Source organism: Lithobates pipiens, unplaced genomic scaffold (genome assembly GCF_037356315.1).
Source record: "Lithobates pipiens isolate NorthernLeopardFrog02 unplaced genomic scaffold, aLitPip1_a1.2 Scaffold_13, whole genome shotgun sequence".
In the NCBI taxonomy this organism is placed as follows: Eukaryota; Metazoa; Chordata; class Amphibia; order Anura; family Ranidae; genus Lithobates; species Lithobates pipiens.
In genome coordinates this window covers 148671897-148691978 of record NW_027507718.1, presented here as the reverse complement: position 1 = coordinate 148691978, position 20082 = coordinate 148671897, and the positions used below count along the sequence as shown (strand labels likewise).

Sequence of the window (20082 nt, the reverse complement as noted above, 5' to 3'; positions counted from 1 at the left end):
CTTTTAATAAGCCAAAACCCAGCATGCACCCTTTTGAATAACTTTAGATCAGGCTCACAATAGTTCAAATACTTTATCGAGTAAAAATTAAAGTCCTATTGGTACTTCTACTGTTCTACTACTATTTTTGTGTTTTGTTATCATATCCGATTCAGGATAGCAAAATAATCACATGGTATCATGTAATGTTGAACTAATAAATTCCTTTCAAGATTCCTTCTATGCCGTGTTTATTGTATTACATATGTACATAATTGTTAAACAAATTTTTTTTTTGGGCTTTTGCAGGTCCTTTTGCTATCTTTTTCCCTTCTCATTTTCCCTACCATGAACCAGTTTGCAAGAAACAAAATACAAGAGGACAACGATTTTCTTCCTGTCAGAGGTACATTTTTATCTCTGGCATGGCTGTATTGTAAACTCAACAAAGTACATTGATGCTATGTGTTTTTAAATATACCTAAGCAAATTCAATGGATTTCTGTCAGGATCAACAGGTATTTTTCAGGTTTTTATTTGCGGCTTTTTCAAAAGAGACAAAACATGGAGAAATGCACATATATTGAAGAGTTGTGCTAAATATGTTTATTTTGCCAAAACATACATTTTAAAGGTTACATAGTTAGTAAGGTTGAATAAAGACACTAGTCCATCCTGAGTGAGTGTCTACAATTGTCCCTTTCCCTGACATTGCACACTCACATCAGTCCCTACCCTCAAGGAGCCCACAATCCAAGGTCCCCATTCTTATACTAGGGACAATTTTGGACAGAAGCCAATTAACATACCTGCCTGTCTTTGGAGTGCAGGAGGAAAACAGAGTACCCGAAGGAAACCCATGCAAGCACAGGTAGAACATGCAAACTCCAGGCAGGTAGAGCCGTGGTTGGGGTTCGAACAATCGACCCTTTTTACTGCTAGGTGAGAGTGCTACCCACTACACCACTGTGCCACCCAACTCTATTACCTGTTACACCTGTATTTGGGGCGTAATGTGTAACACATTGCTAAGCCCCTCCTTCTTCCCCACAGCCACTGTCCCTTAAATTGCCTTTGCGCAGGGCTCTGCCCATACAGCTGTCTCCTTTATTCACAGAGATCTGTGACCGAATTAAACTACCTTAAATTAAACTGCCACCTTGACAGACAGACATGTAGTTATCAAAGGAACACAAATGCAGTAATTAATGTACTTCTAGTCCATTGACACTTCCTCCAGCTTCATAGCTGAACCCCTACAGAGACAGAGTTTGCAGGAACCTGACTTTGCACCTACAAATCAACTGATAGAACCCTCTATCAGTTGATTTGTAGGTGCAAAGTCAGGTTCCTGCAAACTCTGTCTCTGCAGGCTCCCGTGGTAAAAAAAATAATATATGCACATATTTCCTACAAAAAATATGTGCTTTTATTTTTTTCATAAGGGTGAAATTAGTCTTAGTCTTTAAAGAGGGATTCCACCTACAAAAAAAAATATTAAAAGCTAGCAGCTATAAATACTACACAGCTGCTGACTTTTAATAAATGGACACTCACCTGTCCCAGGGTCCAGCGATGCCGGCAGCCGAGGCCGATCGATCGCTCGGCTCTCGGCTGCTGCCGCCACCATTCTAGGTGAGGGAATCAGGAAGTGAAGCGAATCAGCTTCACTTCCCGGTTCCCTACTGCGCATTGTCCGCGCTGTCTCTGGGACCCGGGTGTGTCCCAGCAGACAGCGTGGCAGGACAGGAAGAGGCATAAACTCCCACAGGAGTCTATGCCCGGAAGTGAGTGTAAATACCTGTCTTTGACAGGTATCTCCACCCCCCTCCCCCGTGAAAGGTGCCAATTGTGACACCGATCAGCGTAAGTTCCACTTTAGGGTGGAACCCCACTTTTTTAAGCTCATGATATTTTTCCTCCTCGCTTGCCATGCTACATTTGGCATGTGCACGGTAAAAATAACTGATGTACCAGCATCAGTGCACTGCCTGAAACGCAATGCACACCAGCCACTGCATTGTAACGCAGCAGTTGGCGTGAATGGACCCTGAATAATATATTTCATGGATTTTCTCATGAACATTACCATATTTAACATGACATATTGTCAGTTGTTACATATAATTTTCAATACTTGCTCAATTGGTCATATATGGAGGAACATTATGTTTTTTCCCTTATGAAGGGTAGTCATAACTTAAGACATATAGTAAAATACTGACAACTTCTTTTCAGCTGAACACAAACAATATTTGAAGTATTAACAATTGCCAAGAAAATCAGCAATGCAGTCAAGAGATCCAGTAAGTTGAAAATGGACAGGCGGTCCGTAATCATCCAATTCCCCCATAGGCGAGAGCGGACTCTCTGACAGGTCCATCCCTGCACAGAGTGCAGAGACGGACTTGTCATCCGTCGGCTCAGTAGGGATCAACGGAGCGATCACCACTGAGCAAGCAGATGCTAAATATGGACAGCCCCGTGTGAAAGGGGCCTAAGGATCAGTACCTATTGCAGCCAGATCCGACAGCAATCATTTCACATATACGGTATGAATACCTTCAGGCTTTGTTCACACTTGCACCTCTGCATTTAGCAGTTCTAAATGCAGTTCTCTGGGAAGTACAAAAAAAGTAAATGCTTTCCAGATAATTTTTGTGTTTAGAAGTTTCTGCTTTAAGCCCTCGTTCACACTGAACGTGGGTTTGAAATCGTATAAGTGGATTTCAAACTCGCATTTCAGTTGAGTTGGGGGGCATTTTGAAAGACATCTGTGCTGGTTCATGCACAGATGTCTGTTAAAATCACCCCTGAAGTCGCCAAAAGTAGTGCAGGAACTACTTTTGGAAATCAATGCAGTGCCACAAAGTCGGCGTCGCACCAATTGGGACAGTGTCGTTACTGGAAATAGGCAGTGATTTGCATGTCAAGGGGGGCTTAAAGTGATTGTAAGGGTTTGTCGTTTTTGTTTTGTTTTTTAAAAATATATATCATACTTCCCTCCACTGTGAAGCTCGTTTTGCACAGAGTGACCCCAAACCTCGTCTTCTGGGGTCCCTCACCAGCTCTCACGGCTCCTCCCCACATCAGATAGCTCCCTAGGAGAAGCGTTCCCATACCCCTTAATTGGAGGATTCAGTTGCTTCTCATCCTTTTTCATGGGACTTGTTGTTATGCACCTTTGTTAGTGTCACTGTACTAATTTTGGCACACTTTATGCATCTAGAGCGCAGCTCCTATTTTGTTCACTTGTGCTCCAAGTACCTTTTCAGGGCCCCTCCTGAACATCAGTACCGTTTTGACCATGAACCACATCCCAGTGTTTTTGCACGGACACTGCACCTCAGCTCTGCATCTTTCTTACAGCTTCCTAGCTGTTTTTGTTCCTTATGGTCTCTCTCAGTGTCACGTACCTTAAGGCAGAGCCCGGAATGCAGGGAGCGGCCTCTCGTAGACCTCTGACTCGGGAGGCCCTGGTAGTGATGACAGGGGCTCGGGAGCACAGAGGGGCACAAGTGCCTGACTGGATGGTTGATGTAGAAAGCAGCAGACCGTTGATGGTGGAGGTGTCCTGTAGTCCAGCAGCGGAATGCAGGCAATGGTAAGGTTCAGCAGACAGCGGAAGGATCCCTGTAGTCCGGCAACAGAGTGCAAGTGATCGCAGGATACAACTAACAATGGGAGGAGTTCTGTAGTCCAACAGCGGATGCAGGTGCAAACTGGATATAGCAGGTAGTAGGAAGAGTCCTGTAGTCCGCAGCAAGAGGTAGAAAGCAACAGGGCACAGAGGAGACAACAGCCGGGTACGGTGGTGGATTGGGAGGTGTCCTGTAGTCCAGCAGCGGTAAAACAGGCAACTGGCAGATAATGGATAGTACAACAGTCCAGGTCAGGCACAGGTGAGCAGATCAGGTACAGAAATGGAATCCAGAAGAGAAGTTGGGTACAAAGCCAAAAGTCGGGGGCAGGCAGCAAACAGCGAAGTCAGGAACAAGCCGGGTTCAATACGGATCAGGATATGGATTCAGATTCAGGTTCAGATACAGGATACCAGAGTACACAGGAACGCTGTTGATTGGGCAGCAAGGCAGTAAAGCAAGGATCCACTTTAAATAGTGCCATTGGCGCCAATTGCGTCAAACTGCCACGTGCGCTCCCGCGCACGTGCGCACCGCCGACCGCGGTAACGCTCTTCTTACCGCACAGAAGATCTTCTGCGACTTACGCCGCTCGGATGACGGTGAGAATGATCTTCCTGACATTGCCCCCCTCCAATGGGCAGCCTCCGGATGCCCAACTGGGACATCTTACCTGGGTGAGATCTTTTGAAGGCCAGAACCAACCTCTTGGCGTGGATACCAGTCTCTGGTTCCCAGGAGTTTTCTTCTGGCCCATACCCCTTCCACTTCACCAGATATTGGACTTGGTTGCGTCTCTTTCTGCAATCTAAAAATCGCTTCAACCTCAAATTCTTCCTCACCATTAATAAGCACAGGTTCAGGGGGACCAACGTTCCGATCAGTGAAGGGATCCTGGATTGAGGGTTTTAGAAGGGCCACATGGAACACTAGGTGGATACGAAGCGATTCCGGTAGTTTCAGTTCATAGGCCACATTATTAATTTTCCTGGTTACTGGGAAGGGACCCACAAATCTTGGGCCCAGTTTTCTGGATGGGCATGCCAATTTCAAATTCAGGGTGGACAGCCAAACTAAATCCCCGGGTTTTATCAGTTGGTTGAAGGACTTTGGGTTCACTGAACATCCGAGACAGCGCGTCGGGTTTGGTGTTTTTTGACCCGGGCCTATAGGTAATGTGGAAGGAAAATCTCGTAGAGAAAAGTGCCCATTTGGCCTGATGCGGCTTCAGCCTCTTAGCAGTCTTCAAGTATTCTAAGTTCTTGTGGTCAGTGTATACCAGAATGGGATGAGCTGCTACCTCCAGAAGATAGCGCCATTCTTCAAGTGCAGCTTTGATAGCGAGTAGCTCCCTGTGCCCGACGTCATAATCCCTCTCCGCTTCCGACAATTTGCGCGAGAAGAACGCCACAGGATGCAATAAGGCCTTGGGGCCCTGTCTCTGAGAAAGAACTGCCCCCACCGCAATTTCGGATGCATCCACCTCTAGGATATAGGGTAGCGCAGAATTAGGGTGCTTCAGGACAGATGCTGACACAAATTGTTCTTTAAGGGAGGTGAACGCAGCCTGAGCCTCCGGAGTCCACTGGAACTTGATACCCTGTCTGGTTAATCTTGTGATCGGGGCGATGATCGTAGAGAAACCCTTGATGAACTTGCGATAAAAATTTGCAAACCCCACAAAACGTTGCATTCCTCTCTTATCAGTAGGAGCTGGCCAGTCCAGGATGGCGGAAACTTTTTGCGGATCCATCTTGATTCCATCCACCGAAATAATCAGCCCCAGAAACTGAATGGTGCGACGTTCAAACTCGCACTTCTCAGGTTTCGCGTACAAGCCGTGTTGACGAAGCCAAGTAAGAACCTTTTTAACGTGTTCCCTGTGAACGGGCAGAGAGGGGGAGAAGATCAAGATGTCGTCCAGATATACTATGACAAACAGGTCGAGATAGTCTCTGAAAATATCATTCACAAAATGCTGGAAAGTCGCAGGAGCGTTGCATAGCCCAAAGGGCATTACGAGATATTCAAAGTGTCCGAAGCGGGTGCGGAAGGCAGTCTTCCATTCGTCCCCGCTTCGGATACGGACCAAATTATAGGCTCCGCGAAGATCCAGTTTTGTGAAGATAACGGCTGATCCGAGGCGATGAAATAATTCAGGTACCAAAGGCAATGGGTACCAGTTTTTGACTAACTTTATTTAAGTCCCGATAGTCGACACAAGGGCGCAGGGAATGGTCCTTCATTTCTACAAAAAAGATTCCTGCTCCTGCTGGGGAAGTAGAAGGGCGTATGAACCCCTTTTTCAGATTGTCATCAATGTAAGTCCTGAGAGTCTCCAGTTCCACTTCCGTTAAGCGAAAAATCCTCCCGAAAGGGATTTCAGCTCCGGGGAGGATCTCAATCGGACAATCATAAGGTCTATGAGGGGGAAGTGTTTCCGCCCCCTTCTTGCTGAACACGTCCAAGAAACTATGGTAGTCCTCTGGAACACACTGGCGAGTTTCAACATCGATCTCCATACACATTAAATGGGGCGAGACATTAATTGCTTCTTGCAGGCAGTGCTGACGGCAATAGGGAGAGGAAAAGTTAATGTTCCCGGTGGACCAGTCAATTTACGGGTTGTGTGCCCGAAGCCAGGGCATGCCTAGTATAATAGGGAAAAGAGGAGATTCAATAATGTCCAGGCAGAGTTGTTCCCGATGATTACCGGAAATAATGGCAGTCAAAGGAAGCGTCTCTTGTGTCACCGGCCCGGATTTGATAGCCGATCCGTCGGCAAGGTGTACAGTCAATCCCTTCGCCCTGGGCCGTAGGGGAACTTGGAATTTTTCGGGCAAAAGACAAGTCCATGAACCCACTGCACGCTCCTGAGTCAATTATCGCGGTGACTTGAATGTTCCCTCCTGGAAGCTGAAGAGAAACGGGAACAGCCAGGTGAGTAGCATTACTAGGCACAGCAGGTAAAACAGTAGTAGACAAAGAATAGTGCTTACGGAGTTTGGCAGGACAGGATCTCACGTAGTGTCCGGACTCCCCACAGTAAAGACACAGATTGTTGAGCTGCCGGCGTTGACGTTCTTCAGTAGTGAGAGTTGGTCTAAGTAAGCCCAGTTGCATGGGTTCAGGAGTGTCAGCAGCGGGATGTGCAGGAGGGTTGGGAACACGGGGTAACATCCAGACTGGTCGGGAAGGACTGGCAGTGCGTTCTGCTCTCCGTTCTCTCAGGCGTCTGTCAATCTGGATGGACAGATTAATAAGGGCTTCAAGTGTTGCTGGAATACCAACCCGGGCCAATTCTTCTTTTAAAGGTTCAGAGAGTCCCATGCGAAACTGATAACGTAGAGCGGCATCGTTCCAGGTAGTATCGGAACTCCAGCGCCGGAATTCGGATGCATAGTCCTCTGCCGCTCTACGGCCTTGCTGAAGAGAATATAACGCTGCTTCCGCAGTGGCCGCTTGTTGTGGATCCTCATAGAGCAAACCCATCGCTTGGAAGAAAGTATTCAGGTTGTTAAGGCATGTATCCTTTTGCTCCAAGAGACGGTGGGCCCATGCCTGGGGCTCACCCAATAGAAGGGAGATGACAATTCAGATGGATTCAAGGGAGAAAGTTCTGGGTTGGAGTGCAAAAAATAGTTCACAGGCATTGCGGAAAGCTCTATACTTGCTGTGATTTCCCGAAAACCTCTCCGGAGTTGGGACCTTAGGCTCAGGGGGCATCATAACCACTGATGGCACAGAAGAAGATCCCAGGACGGTAGGACCTGTGGTAGATAAGACCTGGACACGCTCTTCCAACCGGGAATAGCCCTCTTGTAGGGATTTAACAGCCTGGGTAAGTCCAGCAAGATGACGGCATAAATCATCCATAGCAGAATCTCCCTGCGTGGGCTCAGACATGGCTGCCCGATACTGTCACGTACCTTAAGGCAGAGCCCGGAATGCAGGGAGCGGCCTCTCGTAGACCTCTGACTCGGGAGGCCCTGGTAGTGATGACAGGGGCTCGGGAGCACAGAGGGGCACAAGTGCCTGACTGGATGGTTGATGTAGAAAGCAGCAGACCGTTGATGGTCGAGGTGTCCTGTAGTCCAGCAGCGGAATGCAGGCAATGGTAAGGTTCAGCAGACAGCGGAAGGATCCCTGTAGTCCGGCAACAGAGTGCAAGTGATCGCAGGATACAACTAACAACGGGAGGAGTTCTGTAGTCCAACAGCGGATGCAGGTGCAAACTGGATATAGCAGGTAGTGGGAAGAGTCCTGTAGTCCGCAGCAAGAGGTAGGAAGCAACAGGGCACAGAGGAGACAACAGCCGGGTACGGTGGTGGATTGGGAGGTGTCCTGTAGTCCAGCAGCGGTAAAACAGGCAACTGGCAGATAATGGATAGTACAACAGTCCAGGTCAGGCACAGGCGAGCAGATCAGGTACAGAAACGGAATCCAGAAGAGTAGTCGGGTACAAAGCCAAAAGTCGGGGGCAGGCAGCAAACAGCGAAGTCAGGAACAAGCCGGGTTCAATACGGATCAGGATACGGATTCAGATTCAGGTTCAGATCCAGGATACCAGAGTACACAGGAACGCTGTTGATCGGGCAGCAAGGCAGTAAAGCAAGGATCCACTTTAAATAGCGCCATTGGCGCCAATTGCGTCAAATGGCCGCGTGCGCGCTCCCGCGCACGTGCGCACCGCCGACCGCGGTAACGCTCTTCTTACCGCACAGAAGATCTTCTGCGACTTACGCCGCTCGAATGACGGTGAGAAGGATCTTCCTGACACTCAGGCTCGGGCCTCAGCCTATCCTGACCTGGACACCATGGTGTACAATGGCACGTCACATTTCTCCCTTCACACACTGACTTCCTTGAGAGGGTGGGGCTCTGAGCTCTAACCCTGGCTCTGAGATGAATGCAGCACACACCTGAGCCATTAGTGTGCTTGCTACCCAGAAAACCTGGCGTAAACCACCATTTTACACAGTGGCTTGGGGACACCCTGCTACATACCACCCCCCCCCCCCCCCCTTATTTTACACAGGAAGGAGGAACACATATACCCATCGCTGTGGTTGGGACACCTCTGTGCCATCTGTTAACTATGTAGCAGGCCCAACACTTTTTCCAGGCACTTCACCCTGGCACCTCTGTGTCAAATATAAAGAACAGGAGTCTGCTCGCCGAACAGACGTTTATTCCTAATGGGGAACTTTACCCACATCTTTTTCTGGGTGTGCTTCCACAAGCACTTCTTTCTGAACCATGGGCTCACACTAGTCTCCCTACTATGCCTTCTACCTTCTGGACTTCGGATCCTACATTTCTTTCCCCCAGACCTACTCTCCCAGGAATGTAGGGGACCCATTTCTATGACACCTGTCAGGGACTGACCTCTCTCACTACCTGACTCAACCTCAACCAGTATCATCTGTTTTTCAGGTTCGCTAACTGTGTGGTCACCGTTGGCAACCAAATCATCTGAGATTAACACCAAATCCTTCCGTTTAACATCAATAGCAACATTCCCAAATGGATTACTCAACTCATGGACACTATCACATGGAACTCTTGTCCCATTGTTTGCTAGGACACTGTATGTGGCTGTTCAACCAACCAACATTTTTCAACACGTTTTTGTACACAAATTTTTCTAGCAGTTCCCCTGAGCACCTTCCGCACACAACTGCCACTGGAAGCACTCTCGCCAAGAACTGCGAGACCACTTTCCACACAAGTAACCATACCAAGTTTGATCAACATTGCTTAACATCGCCTGTACCACCTGTCTCCACTGATTGATACTATGGAGTACCAGGGTGCCCATCTGGATACATGGAAGCGTACAGCGAAAGGGTTTTCACCAAATCCAACATTTCAGATAACATCTCAGTTATTTCTATACACCCCACATCTAAACACAGAACTTTAGGGACTCTTCCCTTACTAGCGAGTGGAGGGGCTCATTCGCTAAGGCTCGAGGGGCCAAGATACTTAGGCTGGATTCACATCTATGCAGTATTAGTGCTTTTTGCATATTTGCCACTACAAAAGTGTTCCATAGTAAACCATGTTAAATTGACTGTAGTGCAAATCTGCAAAATGCAAAAAGCACTAAAACTGTATAGGTGAGAATGCAGCCTTTAAGAGACCTCCTCCTCAGAGGTAACTGACAACTTGCAGCTTCCCTTGAGCACTGCCTAACGCATGTGTCATACTCATCCTATCATTGTCAGAAATACATTCCTCATTATCGTCATTCCTGACTTTCAAAGGCTGTCTTGGCTCATTACCAACTTTAGCCTGTGGGACACTTAATACAACACTTTTCACCTCATGTGCAATACACTCATCCATTGGGGAGGATGCACTGTTTTCCTGGGAAACCTCCAGGGAGATCTCTGTTGCACATATTACAGTTGGTAGGGGCAATGGCACGCATCTCCCAGTGGTCACCCCTGTCCTAACTAGCTGCAATATCACATTTTCACCACTGTGCACTGATTGCGCTTCATTAACTTCATAAGACTCAGCTGTTTTTGCCTTAGCAGACTGCATTAACCCATTATTTACCTCAGCATTTTTAATCACATTAGTAAGCAACACATTATATAAATTTTTACCACTTGTCTTCCTGCCACACAGTACACTAAAGACAAGTCCTTATCAGTCCTCAGTCTTCCTGCGGGTTCAGCAATAACCCATGCGTCCCCACTACACAGCAGCAAGTCTCTCTTAGGCCGCGTACACACGGGCGGACTGTATGGCCTACTTAGTCCGTCTAAACACATTTCAGCGGACAGTCCGCTCGTGTGTGGGCTTCAGCGGACTTTTTCAGCGTGCAGTCTGGCGTACTAAGTATTTCGGAATTTCCGTAATTCTGTCTGTCATACTTTGGTTTCAGCGGACAATCCGCTCGTGAGTAGGCTAGTTCGGCGGACTAAGAATGGCGCATGCTCAGAAAGGATTTACATGGCGGAAGGTTGCATTGCTGTGTATTGGACTTCCTATTTCTAGTCCCGTCGTACGTGCTGTACACGTCATCGCGCAAGCTTTCGACGGACTGTTTGTGCATCCGTGTGTGGTCAAGTCCATTCATTCGAAAGTATGACGGACTGTCCGTCGGATTGTATGACGGACTAAGTAGGCCATACAATCCGCCCGTGTGTACGCGGCTTTAGAAGCAGATCTCCTCACCAGCATTAAACACATATTCAGTATTTCTCCCACATGTAACAGGAACAGTCTTACCATTCCAGTTAACAGGTGTTGAAAACTTCAATTGAGGGTGTAGTCCCTTCTCTGCTGCTATCTCACAAGCCAATGCACCCCCACATGATCACAGGGCAATATTGCAGCCTTCTTGACCTCTCCAACATCTCCTGCAGGCAAAACAGATTCCCTGTTGCCAATGGCAACAGCCAACACTTTGGAATAGGAACCTGGTATTGCAGATACAGCCTTTTCCTCCAAAACATTACATCCCGCAGTATTCCAAAATTTGGGGCAACTAAAAATACTGTGCCCCAATTGACTAAACTCCAGGCATGGAACATTTTCCTTCCCATCTTTATTGGAAAGTGGAGACACTTCTGCTGTAGCTCATCCTATCAAGTGAAACCTTTGCTCTTGTTGCCACAGGAGACCACACTCTCTTAGCAGAAAATTTCTAGCACTCTCCATCTGGTTGCACAAGCTCCTCTCAAACCTATATGTCATGACTGTCATTGGGAACACTCCACCATGATCCACGGGTCTCATAATTGAGCTTAGCTTTGTTGCTACAGACAACATCCATCTGCATTTAGCAATGGCTTGCTTTCCTTTTTGTGTTCTGTTTGACCCATCTCTGCAGTCAGGCATGCAACACTTTTTAGCACAGTTCATTTTAATTCAGAAAAACTAGGTGAACTGTCTTTTTAAGACTTGCGAGACAATACACTTCCGTGCAGACATCACTGCAATCACATCAGCTGCTGCACACAGCAGAACACAGTCTCTGGAACTCATGGTTTTTGGTAAGGATGAGCTCCAGAGTGTTCACACAGCCCGCCAGGAAGTCAGCACTGCGCTAATCACAGGTAGTGAGACATTTCCCGCTCTCTGCAGCCGTGCATCGGGACAATGTCTCACCGTCTGTGATTAGCGCAGCCCAGGGCCGAATTCCTGGCAGGCTCTGCACGTGGGCTGTGCGAACACGCCGGAGCTCATGCTTAGTTTTTGGTAAGCGAGCATCCGAAACTCTGTCATTTGATACCCGCAGCTATCCTATACCAATTGTGACATGTTGGGGTTTCTTAGCTCAATGGTAGTGCCAAAACCATGAGTTTACTCCACACCAGATATAGTTTTTAGGGCTTTCCTACCCACTTTTATTTAAATGAACATCAAAACTTCACACAGATATGTCTTCCCATGCAGGGGGTTCTCACCATCACTGCAAAAACATAACATTCAGCCTCCTGGCTCTCTTGTGGCAGCTTTACTGCTCCAAATACATCTTGAACATCAGTACCTTTTTGGTCCTCTTGACCATGAAGCATGTCCCGGTGCTTATGCACAGGCACTGCACCTCAGCTCTGCATCTTCCTTACAGCTTACTAGCTGTTTTTTTCCCTCATGGACTTTCTCTCAGGCTCGGGCCTCGGCCTGTCTCAACCTGGACACCATGGTGCACAACAGCACCTCACACGGGTCACTTCACACACTGACCTCCTTGCGAGGGTGGGACTCTGAGCTCTAACACTGGCTCTAAGATGAATGCAGCACACACCTGAGCCATTAATGGGTTTTCTACTAAGAAAATCTGAAGTTGTAAACTACCATTTTATACAGTGGCACCAGGTCACCCTGCTACAAAATTATATAATAATATTTATATACAATATGAATTTATATATATATTATATATACACACATACACACACACACTATATTGGCAAAATTATTGGGACACCTGCCTTTACACACACATGAACTTTAATGGCATCTTAGTCTATAGGGTTCAATATTGAGTTGACCCCCCCTTTGCAGCTATAGCAGCTTCAACTCTTCTGGGTAGGATAAGAAAACGAAGGGCACTTCTGGTTAGCAACATCTGGCCAGAGAAGGTGTCCCCAAACAGGGCCCGTGTGAATCTGGCTAATGGATGTCTAATCAGAACACTGAGGCAGCACCAAGAGGGAAGCAACGACTCTGAAGAAACAAGATAAAAAGGAAGACTCCTCTAAGTGCAGAACACCAAGACTTTATTAGCCAAAAGGGTTAAAAATCCTTATTAGAAGGTTAAGGTAAAAAGGCTCATCATATGTAAAAAAAAAAAAAAAAAAAAAAAAGTCCAGCAACAGGGTGTATCCCAGCCGTCCAGCAGTGGGAAACCATGTAACAGGAGACCAGTGGGGGGGGGGGGGGGGGGGGGGCTCTTCTGGGTAGACTGTCCACAAGGTTTAGGAGTGTGTCTATGGAAATGTTTGACCATTCTTTCAGAAGTACATTTGTGAGGTCAGGCACTGATGTGGATGAGAAGGCCTTGCTCGCAGTCTTTGCTCTAATTCATCCCAAAGGTGTTCCATCCTGTTGAGGTCAGGACTCTGTACAGGCTAGACTTGCTCATCCATGTATTTATGGATCTTGCTTTGTGCACTGGTGCGCAGTCATGTTGGAACAGTAAGGGGCCAACCCCAACTGTTCCCACAAAGGGAGCATGATATTGTCCAAAAGGTCTTGGTAGGCTGATGCCTTAAGAGTTCCCTTAACTGGAACTAAGGGGCCAAGCCCAACCCCTGAAAAACAACCCCATACCATAATCCCCCCTGCACTGATTTGGACCAGTGTACAAAGCAAGGTCATCACAACAAAGACAGTACCTGCGTGACACTTCTTAGGCCTCCAGCTGCAAAACCACCGACTCAGAGACAACTCTCAGATACACATCCCACCAACTGGTAGCCGTACCTCAGAGGGGTCCCTACATCATACCTTTTTGTGCCCATATGAACCTAAAAAGGACCTTGCACCCGCCACCCAAACCTGACACCTTAAGTTTGTGCAGACCTTCACACCCTCATGGCCCTCCGCACACTATCTTGTAGACCAAAACACCACATGCCAATTCCTACCGCATTCAAATGAACGGCGTCATCACGTAAATATCTCTAGGTATCCAACTCATGATGACCGCTAAACCTCCATTGTGCAGCACAAATCGGGTCACCTCCCTATTTAGCTTGACCCAAGCCTTGTTCAGACTATCCACTGACCGAGCTAAACACCATTGGGTCCGAGCCACCATATCAGACCATACAATTAACAAGTCTGTGTAAACCATGCAAACCCAGAAAAAAAACGTATTTGACATCTCAGATGAGCTCTCGCATACACCGTAGACCCAAATCATTACCCCCAGCATGTGTACCACAAGCACGTCAGGGGGCCTCAAGCTGGGCATAATGCTCGATTTCTGTAACCACTCTACTCCACAAGAGGCCAATTGACGTCCGTTAGGCCAGACATCAGCTCTCCTTGCACCCTAGTAAAAACGCAAGATTGGCCCAAGATCCAGATCAAACTCGAGCCCCAACCTGTAAAGATAAGAACAACAAACACAGACATAAAAATAATAACCTGAAATCCATACTTACTAACTGTACTACTAATGTACAACAATCAACAACTTACAGTAGCCGCAACCTCACTAGGATACCCAACAACCTACAACAAATGAGGACGAACATACACTCAATAACACCGAGATTCGACAACTTCTGATTTAACACAGACACTCCCGCCTCCACATTTTGCCCTATAAAATACAACACTAACACTTAGTCATCTCCGTCGACAACTGCACTACCCATTCCATTAACCAAAGAAAACCACTCCTCCCACACCTTAGAATATACGGCCCAGGTGGCTTCACTCACCAACCACCAAATCAGCAATGCAGTCATTCCAAGACAATCCGCCACAGCCAATCCAGACAAGTAACTCCCAGTTGCATCGCTCCCGGAGCCAACGAGTGAAACTTGTCCCACTGAAACTGAGAAAGAGCATCAGCTAAGGAGTTGGTACAACCTGGGACATGGACCGCATTCACAAATGAATTGCAATGCAAACAGGACAACACCAAATGCCTCAAACGCACCACCATTGGCAAAGATGCAGACACACTATTAATGGCCATCATGACACCCATGTTCTCACAATTAATATGGATCTTCTTATTATAGAATTCCATCCCCAAATTTCAACCGCTAGCACAATAGGAAACAATTTGAGCACCACTAAATTCCTAATCAAACCAGACTCCCTCCATGCTGCCAGCCAAGGACCCGCACTCCACGACCCCCAAAATATGCCCCATAACCAGTAGATTCTGTGGCATCTGTGAAGAGCTCCAGATCAAAACAAAAGACATAGCTTTGGACATCCACACAGACCTGCCATTATAAGATTCCAGAAAGGTCTCCCAAACCTCCAAATCCACCTTGTATTCGGTAAAAGCTGAATGCAATGGCTAGGTGCCGTGGCCGCTGGCAGCCAGCGATTGAAAACCCTGCCCCATAGGCATAATTTGACAAGCAAAATTCAGCTTACCCAGAAGCGACTGAACCACAGCCAACTGCAAATCTGTCAGTTTGTCTTCTGGGAGGCGACATTCCATAGCCTCAGTATCGATCAGAATGCCAATGAAACTCAGCACTAGGGATGAGCCGAACACCCCCCTGTTCGGTTCGCACCAGAACCTGCGAACAGACCTAAACTTCGTGTGAACTTTAGAACCCCATTAAAGTCTATGGGACTCGAACGTTCACAATCTAAAGTGCTAATTTTAAAGGCTAATATGCAAGTTACTGTCCTAAAAAGTGTTTGGGGACCCGGGTCCTGCCCCAGGGGACATGGATCAATGCAAAAAAAAGTTTTAATGTTTTTTCAGGAGCAGTGATTTTAATAATGATTAAAATGAAACAATAAAAGTGTAATATTCCTTTAAATGTGGTACCTGGGGGGTGTCTATAGTATGCCTGTGAAGGGGCGCATGTTTCCAGTGCTTAGAACTGTCCCTGCACAAAGTGTCATTTGTGCAGGAAAAAAAAGTCTTTTAAAATCACTTGCGGCTATATTGTCGGCTCCCCGTAATACAGAGAACACTCAATGAGTGTTCTCTGTGTTAGCCAACAATTCATTCATTCATTGATAAAAAAAAAAAAAAAAAAAAAGCGTGGAGGTTCCCCTAAATTCAATTACCAGGCCTTTCAGGTCTGGTATGGATATTAAGGGGAACCCTGCATCAGATTTAAAAAAAAATTGCCGTGGGGGTCACCCTAAAAATCCATACCAAACCCTTTATCCAAGCACGCAACCTGGCAGGCCGCAGGAAAAGAGGGGGGGACGAGAGAGAGCTGCCCCCCCCACCCTCCTGAACCGTACCAGGCCACATGCCCTCAACATTGGGAGGATGCTTTGGGGGGGGTCTGTGACCCCTCAAAGCACCATGTCCCCATGTTGATGGGGACAAGGTCCTCATCCCCACAACCCTGAGCGGTGGTTGTGGGGGTCTGCGGGTGGGGGGCTTATCAGAATCTGGAAGCCCCCTTTAACAAGGGGACCCCCAGATCCCAGCCCCCCCGTTTGAAATGGTAAGAGGGTACAAAAGTACCCCTACCATTTCACAAAGAAAGTGTAAAAATGGTTAAATAAGACAAACACACGTTTGAAAAATTCCTTTATTAAAAATAAAAAAAATCCATCGCTGGATAGCAAGAGTGGATTAGCACCGCTGGAATATTTTTTTATTTTTAATAAAGGAATTTTTCAAAATTGTGTGTCTTATTTAACCATTTTTACACTTTCTTTGTGAAATGGTAGGGGGACTTTTGTGCCCCCTTACCATTTCAAACAGGGGGGGGCCCGGGATCTGGGGGTCCCCTTGTTAAAGGGGGCTTCCAGATTCTAATAAGCCCCCCGCCCGCAGACCCCCACAACCACCGCTCAGGGTTGTGGGGATGAGGCCCTTGTCCCCATCAACATGGGGACATGGTGCTTTGAGGGGTCACAGACCCCCAAAGCATCCTCCCAATGTTGAGGGCATGTGGCCTGGTACGGTTCAGGAGGGAGGGGGGGCTGCTCTCGTCCCCCACTCTTTTCCTGCGGCCTGCCAGGTTGCGTGCTCGGATAAAGGGTCTGGTATGGATATTTAGGGGGACCCCCACGTCAATTTTTTTTTTAATTTGACACGGGGGTTCCCCTTAATATCCATATCAGACCTGAAAGGCCTGGTAATTGAATTTAGGGGAACCCCCACGCTTTTTTTTTTATCAATGAATGAATGAATTGTCGGCTAATACAGAGAACACTCATTGAGTGTTCTCTGTATTACGGGAGCCGACAATATAGCCGCAAGTGATTTTAAAAGACTTTTTTTCCTGCACAAATTACACTTTGTGCAGGGACAGTTCTAAGCACGGGAAACATGCGCCCCTTCACAGGCATACTATAGACAACCCCCAGGTACCACATTGAAAGGAATATTATACTTTTATTGTTTCACTTTAATCATTATTAAAATCACTGCTCCTGAAAAAACTGCAGTTTTTAAAACTTTTTTTGCATTGATCCATGTCCCCTGGGGCAGGACCCAGGTCCCCAAACACTTTTTAGGACAGTAACCTGCATATTACCCTTTAAAATTAGCACTTTAGATTTCTCCCATAGACTTGTATAGGGTGTTCCGGCTTTTCGAATTTGCGGCGAACAGCCCAAATTGTTCACTGTTCGCTGAACAGGCAATGTTCGAGTCGAACATGAGTTAGACTCAAACTCGAAACTCATCCCTACTCAGCACTGTAGACAGACCCTCCGTTTTTGTGTCCTCCAGCAGAACGCCAAACAGTAGCTACTGTAACAAAACCTTACTACTGTCAGGACCGGTGTTATTGCTTGGATCACCTGCAGATGGCACGGTTGCTTTTAGCACCAAGGGGTGTAGTTGTGGTGGCCACCAGTGGGTGTCTCCCAGTAGATGTAGGTACGGATAATCAAGCTGCACCTGATGTGGAACTGCTGAGACTATATACGCCCGCCCTTCACTGAGGCTTAGTGCTTGAGTATTCCCCCTGCAAGCCTAATCCTTGTCTGACCTGTGCCTGTCTTTTGTCCTGGACTCTGTATTCTGAATCCTGACTCTGAGACGTTCCCCTTTTCTCTCCCCTCCTGTCGTGTTTGCTTATGTGTGTTTTCTTCACTTGTATATAGCTAAATAGGTGTATTTGGGGTTTAATGTGTTCATTTACATTTCATTACTTATTTATGGTTTGCTGATGTTAGTTTACACGCGTTTCACTATCTTTAATAAATATACATTTTCACTTACTCATCTGGTCCTGATTCCTTCAAGTGCAGCCAACTGATCTGATTACCCCTTCTGGATGCCTACATATGGCATTCCTGACACCTACGATTAGAAGCCGCAGGACCAATGCATAAGAAATCATCCAGATGCATGACCAACAGAATCCCAGACACTTCCCGAAACACTCATTCAAAAAATGAACAAGAATGGAGCATCCCATGGGTAAACAGCGGTCAATGAAATGTTGGGTTGCCGGTGGCGAGGTTACTAAGTGGAAACTTTAGGGATGCACCAGCAACAAATGAAACTCAATATCCGTTTTTGCCAAAAGGGCCCCTTGATCATAAAAACAAACCCAACGCACTGCTGCATGAAAAGAGGTGTATGAAACTGAACACAAGTCAGGGTCGATATACTCATTCACCGAGCCCCTTTTGGGATACGACAAATGGTGAATTAATCTGAACTTGTTGGGTTCCTTCTTGGGGACAACCCCCAAAGGAGAAACTACCAAATTGTCCAGCAGCGAAGCTTCAAATGGACCAACCATGCAACCCAGACTAACCTCCTTCAACAGCTTCTCCGAAACCACCTCTAAGTAATCCAGTGCCGATCGCAAATTGTCCGCAGAATGGAGAGGGTGAGGAAGACTACAAGGAATCCGAAAACAGTCAATAAATCCGGTCTACGAATCAGGTCAGCAGGTCCGCTCTACGAATTGGATACCTACTTAAAAAAGGATGCATACTTGCTATACTCACCGGAGTCCTTCCTTTTACCCCCAGAATCCCCAGACTGTCCTTTTCCTTTGTTTGCACATCTGCTAAGAGAGTGGGAGTCCCCACAGCCAAAGCACTCATGCTTAAAATCGACAAGCCATTCTGAATTTGCAGGTCCCCACATAATACAACCAATACCCCTTTTTCTTTGTTGGCCGATTGTCCAGAGGAAGACGATCTGAGAAGACTGAAAAAATGAATTCCCGGTTCGCACTGAGGTCATGAGCCGCATCCAAAGACGAATGTCTTTGTGATCCCAGCATAAGGACAGCCGTAGCGGCTTGTGCTGTCGGAATTGCTCATCATACCATAGCCACACCAGTCCCCCGTAGACTCCATATGCTTCCCCTACAGCGTCCAGGTAGCAGAATAACTCAGGACAGTACTCCAGGCATCTTCTCACAAATCACACTGGCTAAGATCGCGAAAGCCTGCAGGCAATTAGTTAACAATCGAGGAATCAGCCTACACCACTGCTTTTCCACCTCTTTTTTTCTGTCATCAGACTTGACTTGATCCAAGTAAAATTTCTCCAAGGGAAACAGGGAAAAAAAAAATCTCCAAAAACTCACCCTTCCAAGGTTTCTCCTTCGCTTCCGGCTTGAGGTGTGCCCCAAGTGGCCCCTCAAAACAAACATATACCTCACACCGATCAGATACAGTCCCCTTTCTTATCAGCCGCCTTACCTTTTCCACCATCCAAATCACCAGTGTCCCCCGGAAAAGGGCGCACCACTCGAACCCGACCCTGGAGGAGGGTGATACCACCTGAGTTGCCAGTGGCAGGGCCTGTAAAATGCTGGCAAAACGACACTGCCAACCACTGGAGCCCCCATAACCCTACTCCGTGAATCGACCAGCAAAACTGGCAGCATCAAAGCTACCATGGGCAACCCTCGCCCAGAAGAAGATTCCAGGCATCCCAAAATATCCCACAGGCCAGACAACAGCTGGCCCAAAGCCTTCTCCCCTACTGAAGCCTCGACACCCGGACTACCAGAACTCCCAGCTCCCACTGCAGCAAACCTGCTACCTGGCGAAACCTCCCTTAAACCAGAGCCCCCCCACATCAGGCACACAACTAACAAACAAAGAGCACAGGCCCGAAGGCCACTTAGCAAGCTGCCGCAGATTTGTAGGTCCATCAGCGGTAGCAAAGACCTCCCTAGCAACGTGCTCCTCTGCCGGCTCACCTTCACAGTCATTTTCTAACTCCCCCTCTGACAGAGGAGCGTCCTCTTGGTCTGCCACCATGCCCTGTGCTCGGAGCTCTCTGGGCGCCATAGTGACAGCTTGTGATGTCATTCGTCGATATCTTGGATTAAGACTCAGGCCACCC

The 20082-nt window shown here is 47.2% G+C and overlaps 1 protein-coding gene and 1 long non-coding RNA gene across 2 annotated transcripts in view; one reads left to right on the top strand and one right to left on the bottom strand.

Moving 5' to 3' along the window:
* LOC143974397 (uncharacterized) overlaps positions 1-20082 on the bottom strand; it is a 299135-nt gene that overhangs the window by 190080 nt on the left and 88973 nt on the right. The window lies entirely within an intron of this gene.
* Positions 1-20082, top strand: part of CREB3L3 (cAMP responsive element binding protein 3 like 3) — a 533749-nt gene that overhangs the window by 511958 nt on the left and 1709 nt on the right. Inside the window, exon 9 of the mRNA XM_077475725.1 lies at positions 289-385. Within this exon, the coding sequence (XP_077331851.1) occupies positions 289-385 (97 nt within the window). The remainder of the gene's footprint in view (positions 1-288; positions 386-20082) is intronic.